The sequence below is a fragment of the Harpia harpyja genome, chromosome 12 (genome assembly GCF_026419915.1).
Source record: "Harpia harpyja isolate bHarHar1 chromosome 12, bHarHar1 primary haplotype, whole genome shotgun sequence".
Taxonomy (NCBI): Eukaryota; Metazoa; Chordata; class Aves; order Accipitriformes; family Accipitridae; genus Harpia; species Harpia harpyja.
In genome coordinates, this window is record NC_068951.1 from 26,921,212 (window position 1) to 26,933,947 (window position 12,736).

The 12,736-nt window shown below is 37.4% G+C and overlaps 1 protein-coding gene across 1 annotated transcript in view; it reads right to left on the reverse strand.

Annotated features, from left to right (window-relative positions):
• Positions 1 to 12,736, reverse strand: part of DNER (delta/notch like EGF repeat containing) — a 135,442-nt gene that overhangs the window by 7,928 nt on the left and 114,778 nt on the right. The window contains exons 9-12 of the mRNA XM_052804430.1: positions 10,857 to 10,979; positions 7,433 to 7,546; positions 6,201 to 6,332; positions 144 to 390 (exon numbers count right to left, since the gene is read on the reverse strand). Of these exons, the coding sequence (XP_052660390.1) occupies positions 144 to 390; positions 6,201 to 6,332; positions 7,433 to 7,546; positions 10,857 to 10,979 (616 nt within the window). The remainder of the gene's footprint in view (positions 1 to 143; positions 391 to 6,200; positions 6,333 to 7,432; positions 7,547 to 10,856; positions 10,980 to 12,736) is intronic.

Here is a 12,736-nt window from a genome sequence, read left to right on the forward strand (position 1 = left end):
AAGAACAACGAGCAATGCCGGTGATCCTGTCTATTCACAGCAAAGCAGCTCATTCTCTGCCAACAGCAGTTAGATGCACTACGCATGGACTGAAATTACATATCGTAACAGATTTCTTTTAAATTACCATCCCCAGAACAAACCTGGCATGTCGGATAGAAGCAATTGCACTACTGAATTCACTGTCAATGCTTCTACAGTTGTAAAATTCTTCATAGGCTGGCCTGGAAGAGCCTTGATATTCGATGCGGCTGATGCGACATATTCCCACAATCAGAATGATCAGCATCAGGACAAATGCTACGCAGAGAGCCCCAATTATGATGTAGAGGGAGTGACGAGGCATATTTGTTAGACTCTCTGCCATATGCCCAGACTTCCACTGCAGATCTGCCGATAAGAAATAAAAGGTTATCATTACTTAGTAATTTATATCCTTCCTGCTGAATAGAATTCTTTTGTGATATTCACTTTCAATATTTCTGTGGAGACGTTTGAAGCTAGGGCGATATGTAATTTGAACCTTCCCAGGCTCTGTTATGGCTATGTCACCATGCCTAACATGCAACAAATTTGAATAGCACTATCTTGATCCTTCACCCATCCTCTCTGTAGATATTTAATGTCATATAGGAACGCTTATCTTGTTTGATCTCCTGTGTAACCCAAGTCATAGAAAGTCATCTAGTTATTCTTGCATTATGTTATAATATACTATAGGCTTTCTAAAGGCAGGCAGGTTTTATTTAAAATCTTCTAGTAATCCACCAATTCCCTGTGCAGTTTGTTCTAATAGTTCTAACCCTTCCACTAAAATGTGTGATTTAAAATGTATTAAACATGCTTGGTTTTTAATTTGAAACACAGGCTTTTGTATGCCTATCTCCACCAGATTGCAGAGACTTCAAAAACAGCATTTCAAGGACAAAAAGAGCATCTCATAAGGTGCTACAGTACTGAGCCCACTAGAGTCTTCTCTCAAGCATAATTTCCCTGAGAGGTCTCAAAGCAGACCTTAAAGTAAAGCCAATCTGGAAGAGGCTTCTTGTATTTATGTATTCCAGACCTTCTTTATAAATATTCTTGATGCCCAAACTATTGCCTATTAATGCCAAACAGATTGTCTATCAATTGCCTATGTCCTCAGATCTGTTTTTCTCTAGCATGGGTCAGAGTATTTCTAATTAACCTGTACTTCCCTCTAGGTTCATTTTTGGCAGTCTTTTAAGCCTATGGTCTCATAAATTATTTCAAACCAGGAACAGACTCGAGTCATTCTGACTACAGAAATCTGACACTCTGCAGAAGCTATTTCTAGCAGGTGACTTCCTTTTTCAAATGGTCTTCTGCTTTGCACTGGTTTAGAAACTCCCTTTACTTAATCACAGTCTGGGAACAGGGCTATCAATCATGTGCTTTGGGAATGTTAAGGTATTCTTAGAAGCCACCTCTTGAGGATGTTGATGATGGCAGATAACTGATTTGAGCACCTGCGCTGAAATCACAAGTTTAGTGGCATCTGATATGATGGATGGATATGATCTCCATCTATGGTAGAAATACAGGGAAATGTATAAGTATGGGGGGGGGGGGGGGGGAAATCCATTTTGGAGGAAGGTAGGGAGAAAGCCTGAAACTGTAACATGTGGGATTCACCTGGGCAGAGTTTGAAGAAATGGTTGCTCTTTGTTTACAATAGTAAAGGTTGTCCCAGAGCACCTCTGTGCTTGGGCTTGCTTAGACTTTTTGTTCACAAATGTGAGTCAAGTTTACAGGACTGACTGCTTGTCTGTGTTATCTTTTTCAGAGATCAGTAAAGTTTTGATCAGCCTGAATCATTCAGTGATTTAATGTTTCTAAAGTGCTGTTACTGCAATTTGCCCAGTCAGGACATGAGGGAGAGAATACAGCTGTGCTCTGTGCAGTTTGGGATGAGTTTCTATTTCTGTACTGCAGCATATTTGTCACACACAGTGGTTTCTGTCAGGTTGTCAGACTAGGCCAAATTCAGATCTAATGTGCGCAGATATATGGCAAGACAGTTCGGATTTAGATTCCGTGTCTTCCATCTCTGGATGATAAGGATGAGAGAAATTTCTTCCTTCCTTCCTCACCAAATAAAAATATAAAGATTAACAGTTTATACTCTAAAGATTAGAAAGAACATATGATAGCTCAAAATCACAGTATTCTCAGTTGTCATAGTAATGTTCATAAAATTATTAAGAATTAGATTTCAATGCGCATCACACAGTCTGTACTAGAAATTCTTTGTGTTAGTTTTCAAGTAACCACATGGTTTGGCTTACCTTGGTAACCACATTAATAATTACAAAGGTGGCAAACATATATAGATATAATGGAACAAATAATCAGCAGGCATTAAGGAATTCGTATGAGACACTTTGTAAGCATTTTTACATGCTCCATTAAGTTTTTAGGCAAATAAATTTCATTTTGAAAGGAAAAATATCCTCTTTATAATTAAGACCAATTTAATCCTGTTTAATTGGAATTGCTAACACTGGTAAGGACCACAAGATGATATAATAAGTATCACAGTTCATCCAGGCAACATACATCTTGTCTAGTTTGTTGTACATACAGCACCTGAAAATTAAAGAGTACAGTCTGACAAGAAGATAACCCTGAAATCCTGTTAGGGTAGTCACTTCAAGCAGATAAAACAGCTGGTGAAAAAATGGGGAACTATTAAGAGTAAACAGAGAGTTGTTCTACAAAAAAGACTAAGTACCAACAGCCTCCTCCATGGCTAGTAACACAAAAGATAAAATGCAATCTATTTAGTCCAATACTCCTGAACACCAGCTTGTACCCCTCTTGAGAAGCCTGAACCCTGGCTTCCTCATGTCTTTTTCTAGCATTCAGAGGGATGGTCCAATACAAAGGAAGTCAGTATGCAGTGTTTACAATTAATTTCCAATACATTATTAACCATTATGTAGAAATTGCTGAAACAATATGATAAATATGACACAGAGATACAGAAAGATGAACAGACACAGACTAGTAATAGATTCAATCTCAGAGCTGAAGAGAAATCCACTGCACCATTGACTCAACTCCAGTGAGATCAGAAGTGCTGCACCTGTTTGCAAGAGAGCTGGATATGGCCCTTCTAGATATGATTAGAATTGGATTCACATCAGTTGGTCAGCTCGTAGCTCAGGGAAAGACAGTGAGCACAAAGATCTTCCCATGGATACATAGTTCTGTAGAAAAAAATCTGCAGATCAAAATGCTTTTAAATCCTTTCTGCAAAGTGATTTCTTCAAAACTCAATCCCTCTCTATTTGCATAATCTTTTACATACTGGTTAAAATCCAAGTGCTTTAGGAAAGCTTCCACAGCTTTGCATATAAGCCGCTGCATTGGTTAGAGAGGCTGCATGTCCATACTTATATCTGACTATTGTTAGGTATCATGGTGTCCCATAACAACACATCATTTTACTTTGATGCTCTGTCAAAGTGACTTCAATAGCAAGGGAACATCAGACGTTTGCTGATGTTAAGCTTATTGAAGAAACTATTGGTAACCTTCAAATTTTAAACTTAATTGTTCTTCAAAATGTATCTATGTGACTATGCAAAGATTTTTTTTTCCTGTTTTCATTCCTTTAAGACCAATCCAAACCAGAATGTTCTAGATTGCATTTTTTTATATAGCCTATTTTATTATTATTACATATAAATACTCTATTAGCTATCCTGATTTGTTGGATAAAAAACACAGTAATTTCAACCTCTTCAATTGAGAACAATTGCCATGAACAATACTATATCATTTAGTCTCCAAATATTGAGATGGAAAGAAAAGGTCTAATATTTCTGGTTGAGAGTCAGCCTTGCAGTGTTATCAATGCCACTTAACACTCAGATAATTCCCTGCCTCCTGTCATAGCAGTAACAAGATAAAAGAACAAATCAGTCAGTAAAAGGCTTAAAGCAGCAACAACAAAGTACTGTTGCTTCTTCCCATAATTTTAACTTACACAGTTTGCAAGTGTGTAATACAAGCAGAAAATCCAAGTTCTTGAGGAGCAGGCAAGGCTACTGCAGTTCAACTATAAACAGATGCTACGTGTAGAGAAATAACATACTGAGACAATCCCCTTGCTCAAGAGAACAAAGTTTAAGCAGAGTTTTATCCACTCTCTCTCTCATACACTTACAAACAAGGTCAGAAGGGAGTTCATATTGACCAACCACAGATGTAAGCTTGAACCTACCTGTCATACATAGTGCTTAGGGGCATGCATCCCTCACAGGGGGAAGCAGGAATAATTGAGTAGCTGGACAGTAGAAAAGGCTCCTTCCACTCTCTGTTCTGCATCTCTCATTTTGCCATGTGTTTATATGCACCTCACTATGTATCTGTGGTGCAAACAGGCAAATCCTTAGTGACTAGAGCATGACAGCCAATGGAGGACTCCAGAACAAGCATCACTGATTTCATATAGCACATCTGCAGGGCTCAGAAAGCGTGCAAGTCCATTTGTTTCCCTTTGGCATCTATTCATTCCATAACGTAAGAGAAATGTAATTGTTACTACATTGAGGTACTTCAGGAAGTATGTTTCCAGGATGATTATTGCTTTCTCCAAGAACTAAACACACCTGTCTGTCAGCACACTACTTATTAGCTAAGGCAGGTAGAATTACACTGCCTTGGTGATCAGCTCGGATATGCATGTTTCAGGTATCACTAACAGCAGCCTTGTCAGTAAAAACTCATCTGAGCATCTTTTAGCATGAGTGATATGGCATACAGATAGCACACAACATCGTGCTTCCAACATCACAATGGTTCTGTACCCCACAGGGAAGTGTGTGTGCCATTCACAGAGACAACAAAAAGGCTGTGCTGTCACCATCTCTGGGCTAGCTAGCAATGCTCTTCTGCAGTCTTGGCTTTCAACAGAAAGCACTGAAACTGAATTCACAACCAACAATTACAGGGAGAGAAGGTCATAAACCTGTCAAGATAAAACTTTTGTGTCAGTCCAAGCGTGAACAGAGTTGTCTTCTGGGTTAAAGTAAGGACTAAAGTCAAGAATAGAAATCAACTTAAAAAGTAGTCGATATGTTTAAGTAAAGTTTAAGTAAAAGAGAGTAAAAAAGAGAAGCATCATATGCTCCTTGTGTAAATGACAGAGAGAAAACATTTTTTATTCCAGCCTTTGTGTAGGTATTTTCTCACGGATGTACACTAGGAGCTTTCTGAGTCCCTTCTGTTTATTTTTTAATCTATTACCTATCCCTGCAACATTAGCTGTGCTAAGTGGTGTAAATCCCCTCACACAAACTTGCGTATCTGTATAATGACTGGAAGGGATCTATGACCACAGTACCTAGCATTCAAGCAGTTAAATACACAGCTAAACTCCCTAGTAAAGACAACATCTGTAGTCCAAGAACAAGACATCAGGGAAAGACAAAGCAGCTCTGTGAGCAGCAGAATGAATGAAGCCTAATTTCTGTTTTAACTCTTCCACAGTTGGAAGAGAGTGCACTTACCCTGATGCTTTTCTCTATACTAAGAAGTGAGATTACACTGAAGCTGTTCCTTCACTAGACCCACCAATGAAACCTCTCTAAGCATTACTGCTTAGGAAATATTTTGTTTAGGAGACCTTTACCATTGTAACAAATTTGGCGGAAATCAGCCTATGGTTGGAAAAGTTATTCCTGAAAAAGCTGGTAAATGCATGCACACACAAGTCAGCACAATTACACACAACTTATTTCCTTAAGTAAACAAGTTCAAAATTGTTTTGCTGAAACATCACTAGAACTGCAGGTGCTCAGAAGTCAGTACAAGTCTCTTAGGACCATGCTTATAGCTCTGTGGGAGTACACTTTACCCAAGGTAAGTATGAAAGTAAGTTCTAAAGCATAAGTGCAATTAAAAGGCAAACGGCTTAGTACCCAGCTGTGAGATAGCATCTCTGGCAATCTAGTCCAACACAGCTCAAAGTAGTGTGCCCAGAAACAGAATTTTCTAACTTTCACAGCCATTTTTGAAATGTTATGGCCTAAAATAAAATGCATTTAACAGAACATTGATAATTTACAGATGATTCAGAGTGTTTGTGCAGATAGGTATTAGAGACCAATATAAACTTCTTTATTATAAGGTATCACTCTTAGAAATCTTTAGAAAACTACAAAACTTACGTATTTCACAGTTTGCACCAACCCATCCATGGGGACAATGGCAGGTGTAACCACCAGGCTGATCTATGCAAGTTCCAGCGTGGTGACATGGGTTGCTGTCACAGTCATTTACATCAATTTCACATTCTTCACCTTATGTTGGAAAAAAAAAACCCCAAGAAAAAACAAACTTCTATATAGTGGGTGCCTCATGTAGCAGGTACATCATCAATCATTTAATTTTTCTCTAGCTGCAAAACACCTTACAACTCAATAGCATCTTTATTCTCAGAACATCAGAAGTGTTCTATAATGATTTCAAGAAATAAGTCTTACGTAGCGTCCAAGGAAATACTATCCTCATTCAACCAGGTGAAAACAAAGTCTGAGGGCTAAGTGACTTGACTAACCTCACCCAGATTATGTGTGTCTCATTTCTTTAAGTTCCATCCCAAGAAAAATTGGTATAACAATTTATCATGTATATTCTGAAGTGCTATACAATAATGTACATAATCAGTGCCTCTGAGAAACAGCCACTGTAAAATGGAAACCTAATTGTTTTTAAAAAAATGCCCTTTAAAATTAGAACAGATCAAAAAGCACAATTTGATCTACAAAACAGCTATGAATGGGTTTATCTATTACTATCACGTTGGATATTACCTTACATGAGTAACAGAGCATCAGGTTGTAATTATTTTAACAGCAGATATTTAGATTACACCAATCATGTCAGCTTAAATAGAAGGCCAAAGGATTAAATGCGCTGCTTACCATTACTCTGAAAGTGTAAATTGATTCATAACAAGCACTTTAGGGCTTTTAGCAATTGCGTATTAAGGTAACAGAATAAGTTGTTTCTTCAGCTCGCAGTAACTAAGGTCAATGTTAAAACATTTTCCAGCTTCAACACTGTCCAATTAGTATATTGGCTTACCTGGAAGTCTTCAAAGTTTTATTTTAAAAATGCAATCTAGTCTCAAGCAGTAAGGTCCTAAGGCACGTTAAATAGCTGTTAGCTTAGTGAATTCTCTTTAGTAACAGGCTTTCTTTGCTGCAAAATTTTTAAAGTTCAAAGTAGTTGCAAGTAATACCAAGAACTTTTCATTCTCACCAGACTGTTTACAATTCAGCAAAGTCCAAATTAATTTGTTTCCTTGAAGAGACACAGTCTTACGTGGTATTTGTCATCTTTTGGACATAGTGAACACTGACAACTAGACGTTCTGTGTAATGTACAAATTACTTGCCTGTATATCCAGGTGCACAAATACATGTAGCATTTAGACCTTCACTGTCACAAGTGCCACCGTTCTGACAGTTGATGTTAACACAAGGATCTTTGTATAATTCACAGTGCCTTCCTGTAAAGGTAAAATTAGTAATTGCCATTCACATGACCTATACTGACAGCATGAAATCAGTACATACGATAACTTAACTTCACCTGGATGAGCACAACGATGTGCAGCCTCCAAACCTGTCGTATTAGGCTAATGCCATAAGACTAAAGCCATATATTTTATAGTGACTAAACTTTTTACACACACGCCTCCCTTCTGCTCTTCCCACCCACTGAGGCTTTGGGATAAGAGAGGTGGGACAATTTCTGTTAACAAGAACTGCTGGAGTGTCTATGGAAAACCAATGGTATAATAAAGCATAATCTGATCAGCTATCTAATAGTCTTCAATAAAACGTAAACAATAATCGTCTTCAGTAAGAATTTTATGTAGTAACTTCTTTAATAATATACATAAGCATTCTAAAGCATCTCATTGACTTTCGCAGGAAACTGAGGAGTAACTAAGGCAATAAAAAGAGAAATTAATTTATTCAAATGTATAGCTAAAAGTAAATAATTGGGCTGCTCAACTTCATGCCACTAGCTTCACTCTTTCATTCTCAGGTGTAGGCTATGTGAATTCAGCAGCTTTGCCTTGCAGAAGACAGTGCAAGCCGTATCTGGCATACAGAACATAAAGCACAGCAGATTCCCACCCAGGGATGGGGAGAGAGGCTCTATTGCCGCTCCTACATGCATCATTTTCTCTGGATCTACTTTTCAGATAAAAATAGAAAAATCAATACATGAACAATCTAATCAGTGCATGGATGGCACTGAAACACACACAAAAAAAATGTACATATGTAAATAATGAATGATTGGTGGGACTTCATTTATAATACATCTACTACAGTGAAATAAGCTTGCAATTAAAATACCTGCTTAAATTTAGCCTTTAATGTAAGTTTTAAGTCTAAATCTAAATCTTACTACCAGTTTGTCTGGGAATGAATCCAAAGTGACCACTTAGCTAAAATCCTAAGTTATCTTCAAGTTTTCCCATTCTTACACTTTTTACAAGAATTTCAACAAACTAAAGAGCAGGACAGGATTCTGAATGCTTCCACGTGATAACGCTTACAAATAACAAACACATTTTTCACTTTTTAAGGTGGTTCATGTTTCTACATTCTTACTGTCCTGCAAACTGTAAAGATGCATAGTCAATAGAAGCATAAACTCATATTGTTTATTATGTATAAAAACTGCAATACAGCTTTGTCATCAGAAAAATGTTTCTAATCATGAGGCAGTGAATGACGGTGAAGAAATTATATTGCTTGTGGAGATTACGGAACCTACAATGATGGAGGACTAGAAGAGGTTAGACAAATACATGTGAAAAGTGGACATGCAGCTGATCCTGCCTTACTCCTTCCCAATTCGTTCATGAATACCAATTGTGTTGCACTGGAATTGGGCAGTCTGTGAATTTGAATTTGGAGAGTTTGAGATGCAGAACTATACAGAGGTAAAATTAGCAAGAAAATAGTCTTTAGAGAAAAGAATATGAGAAAGAAAAATCAATACCAAAAAGGAAGAAATTGGATGCATAATATAGCAGATCTATGTATACAAGCAAATTTATTTAATGAGTGAACAATTAAAAGGAATGAACTTAGTTCTCTAGTGTTCAACACTGCAGTTATGTACAGCAATGCAAGCTTACACGACTTATATAAAAACAATCCTCTCAAGTTAATAGGGATAAAAATACATAAAAGCAACTTATTTCAAATATCTATATATATTCTCTATATATACACATATATACACACACACATACTCACTTGCTACAGACCTGCTGAAATCATTTGGTCAGTCTGTCAGCAGCAAAAAGGCAGAGCGCTCTAGTTGGAGCGCCCTGCAGCTAAGCAGCAGAAGCCAGCAGAGCCAGAAGCCCACAGGTACCTGCTGGCAGACACTTCGGCCCAGACCAGCGGTAACAGCTCTTGTCTGTTTGCCAGCACGGGGGGTATGGAGGCAGAAGGGGGGACTGCACATGGGGACGTCTGGGTTGGTGGTGATAAAATTGAGGCCTCTCATAGCCCGCATAGTATCTTGAGCCGGGTAGCCTGGCTCTATTCATTAGTATCACTGAATACCTTAAGTAGCAGAATGATGAAAGCTCAGTAATCAGCAAAAACTGCTTACAGGACCAGGTCCCCTGCTTTCATTTAAAGCAAAATGGGCTGCGCACACAGTGCTTTCAGCTGCACGTACAGGTGAGATGAGAACAGAACATGAAGTCATAACATTACGGTTAAGTGCTCTTTAAACTGTCATGAAAAGCTGAGGGTCATTTCCTCACTAAGCCTCTAAAATGATGAATTCTGTATCTATTGTCAAAGACCAGTGCCATCACCAGCATGAAATACATATTTAGCCTCAAGGAGCTGTTAAGTGAGCGTTACTTATCAACACAGATAAGGACTGATACCCTTAATGAGAAAATGCTGGGGTAATGTTCCTTAAAACATAGTCATTCTATGTAAAAAATATATATATTTTAATACTAATATATAAAATTACATTCAAAATGTCCTCACAGCATGATTCGAAACAGAATACACAAAAAAAGTATCATTTTAGCCCTCCACAGAGAGACACATCACAGACAGCTGGTATGTGCTACTCTATATAAAGCTGAAATCAACTGCAAGATAAAAGATTTTGTATAGCAAAACACACACTTTTCTCCTCTATTTTATAAATTACTTAAGAAATGCTGAAGACTGATTCCTTTTGAACGTATAGGAAGAGCTGCAGTTAACATTGGAAAGCATTCACAGATCTACTACTGTCTCTGGGCTTTATGGTCTTCTAAATGAACAATCAACATAAAACTTTCATTTTTACTCCTTTGTCCTAATGTGTTTCAAATACTAATCTTTTATTACTATGTTTTTTAACTCACTTCACTGTAGAAAATAAATAAAAAAAGAATTTGGAAAGCCCTCCATGTGATGGCTCCTAACAATAACTGATGAAAAATTTTATTTAACAGTTATGTTTTCTATTAAAAACTCCTCACTTTCTAACATATCTTAAAAACAGCAGAAAAAAGTACACCTAAGAAGAACAGGGAGAAGCCATTTGTACCCCCAGACAAGGACATGCATTCCTCACAGACCAGCTAAATCTGAACTACTCATTTGAATAAAGATTATGGCATCAGGATCTACACTGAAGTCTGTTTCCCTCAATTTTAGATGTGGGTTTTATTTCTGCTCAATGAAGGATATTGTATATCTCTGTTTGTAACAGAACCTACCATAAAAAATACATAGAACAATTCAAAAAACAAGAGGCAAACCCTATCCTACCTTCATATTCAGCAAGGCACACACACTCGTAGCTGTTGACGAGGTCTCTGCAGGTGGCTCCGTTCTGGCAGGGTGCAGAAAGGCATTCGTTATATTCCTCTTCACAGTAAAGGCCATGGTAACCTAAATCACATGAAGAGGAAATAAAATGAGCTATGAAACACTTCCCAGTAAAAAATAACAATTAAGCAACTATAGACTGCAGGCAGATGCTTGCTAATTGAAATATACTGTGCAGACAGATACATGTTAAGACACTGATTTTAAGGACACCTGCTCCCCAGGTGAAAATAACAAAAAAAAAAATCCTGGAAGCACAATGTTCCAAGAGAAGCCCCAGCCCCAGCAATAAACCACAGCGAGGCCATAAGCACGGCAGCTGGTGACCAAGGCCACTAGGAACAATGTGAATACCCGCACTCCGATTGTAAAAAGGAATAAACTAATATTGACGTATCTCCTAGCCTTCTTGGATCCTTGCATCAAAGCCACTCTCCATCAAAGTAGTGATAATTGTATAACAGTAGTTAGAATGATAATATATTTTAACTTCAATGCTGTACAATGTCAAAACACCCTAGAAGCATTATGATACTTAATTTTTTACAGTATTCCCAGGCCACAGGCAGGTATTATGACCTCATTATGCAGACACAGAAAGTAGAAGCACAGAAAAGCTACGAGACCTATTAATGGCACTGAGTCATTTGTATCATGAGGTAAGAAATAAGGAGTTAATCCACTCAAAATAGCACTTTTCTCATTATTTAGCATGCCATACAATCATTAGTCTTAACACTAGTGGAATTACTTTCTAGACATAGTTTATCAGGTCAAAGCAATACCTACTCATATTAAGTAACAGCATTAATTAGTACAGTGTAACAGAGGAAATAAACTAGCTCTAATGCTAAAAAATGTTTGCCTGAATATTGGTTACTCAGTATTAAATATGAAGAATCGTAAGCCTGGTCATTTTGAAGACTATTATATTTGATACCAAGAAGCTTATTTAATACCTCTTCAAAAGACTTTTGTTAAAGAAAAGCTTCCTCTCTTTTTTCTTGTTACTTTTTTCTTTTCTTTCTTTTTTTTTTTAACCTTTCTTAAGGTAGGGGCTTTCCAACTCCAGAAACAATGTCTAAATTTATAGGCAATTAGTACATCAACAAGAAAAACAATAAAATAGATAGGTCATAATGCTTACTAAGCACAAATAATGCATTTAAATGCAACATAAACACTGCTTTCTTCCTGACAGACAAGCATTAGCACAGAAGAAACTGCTGGTGTGTTTGACCAATGAAAAAAGTACCAGGCAATTTGCTCAAGCCTTTCTAAATAGTTGTTTCCCTCTCTTTGGGGGCACAGGGAGTGCTTCATAATTAGCCAAATTACCTTTAGGGGAAGTTTCAGAATTTAATAGATTAAACAGAATATGGTCTTATCTTTTTGAAAGTACAAATAAAAATAGTACAAAAATTTCTAATAAAACATGTATCTTTCACAATGTTTACCCCTTTCCTGGAAATTACAGCAAATAATTGAGTGACCAGACTTTTGCATTGTCTACACCTCTTCAGCTGTTAGCTACATGCTGCTAACAACTGCAAGTCGTAACATCTGACTTGGGGCATCACACAGCCTACCTCCCTCTCAAGCAAACCAAGGACCAGGCAGTTAACATCACCTGAATTGACTCGATAATTAACACATATTAGTGCTTCAGATGTTTTAGTCAATGGTTTGGCTTCATGAAACCATAGCACCATCTCTTCTTTACCCATCCATGAAAAGGTGGGGATAGAAATTCTAGCCCATACTATTTTCCACAGAGTAATGCCAGAGACACTTTGTACGCAGTGGTTACTGCACACTGT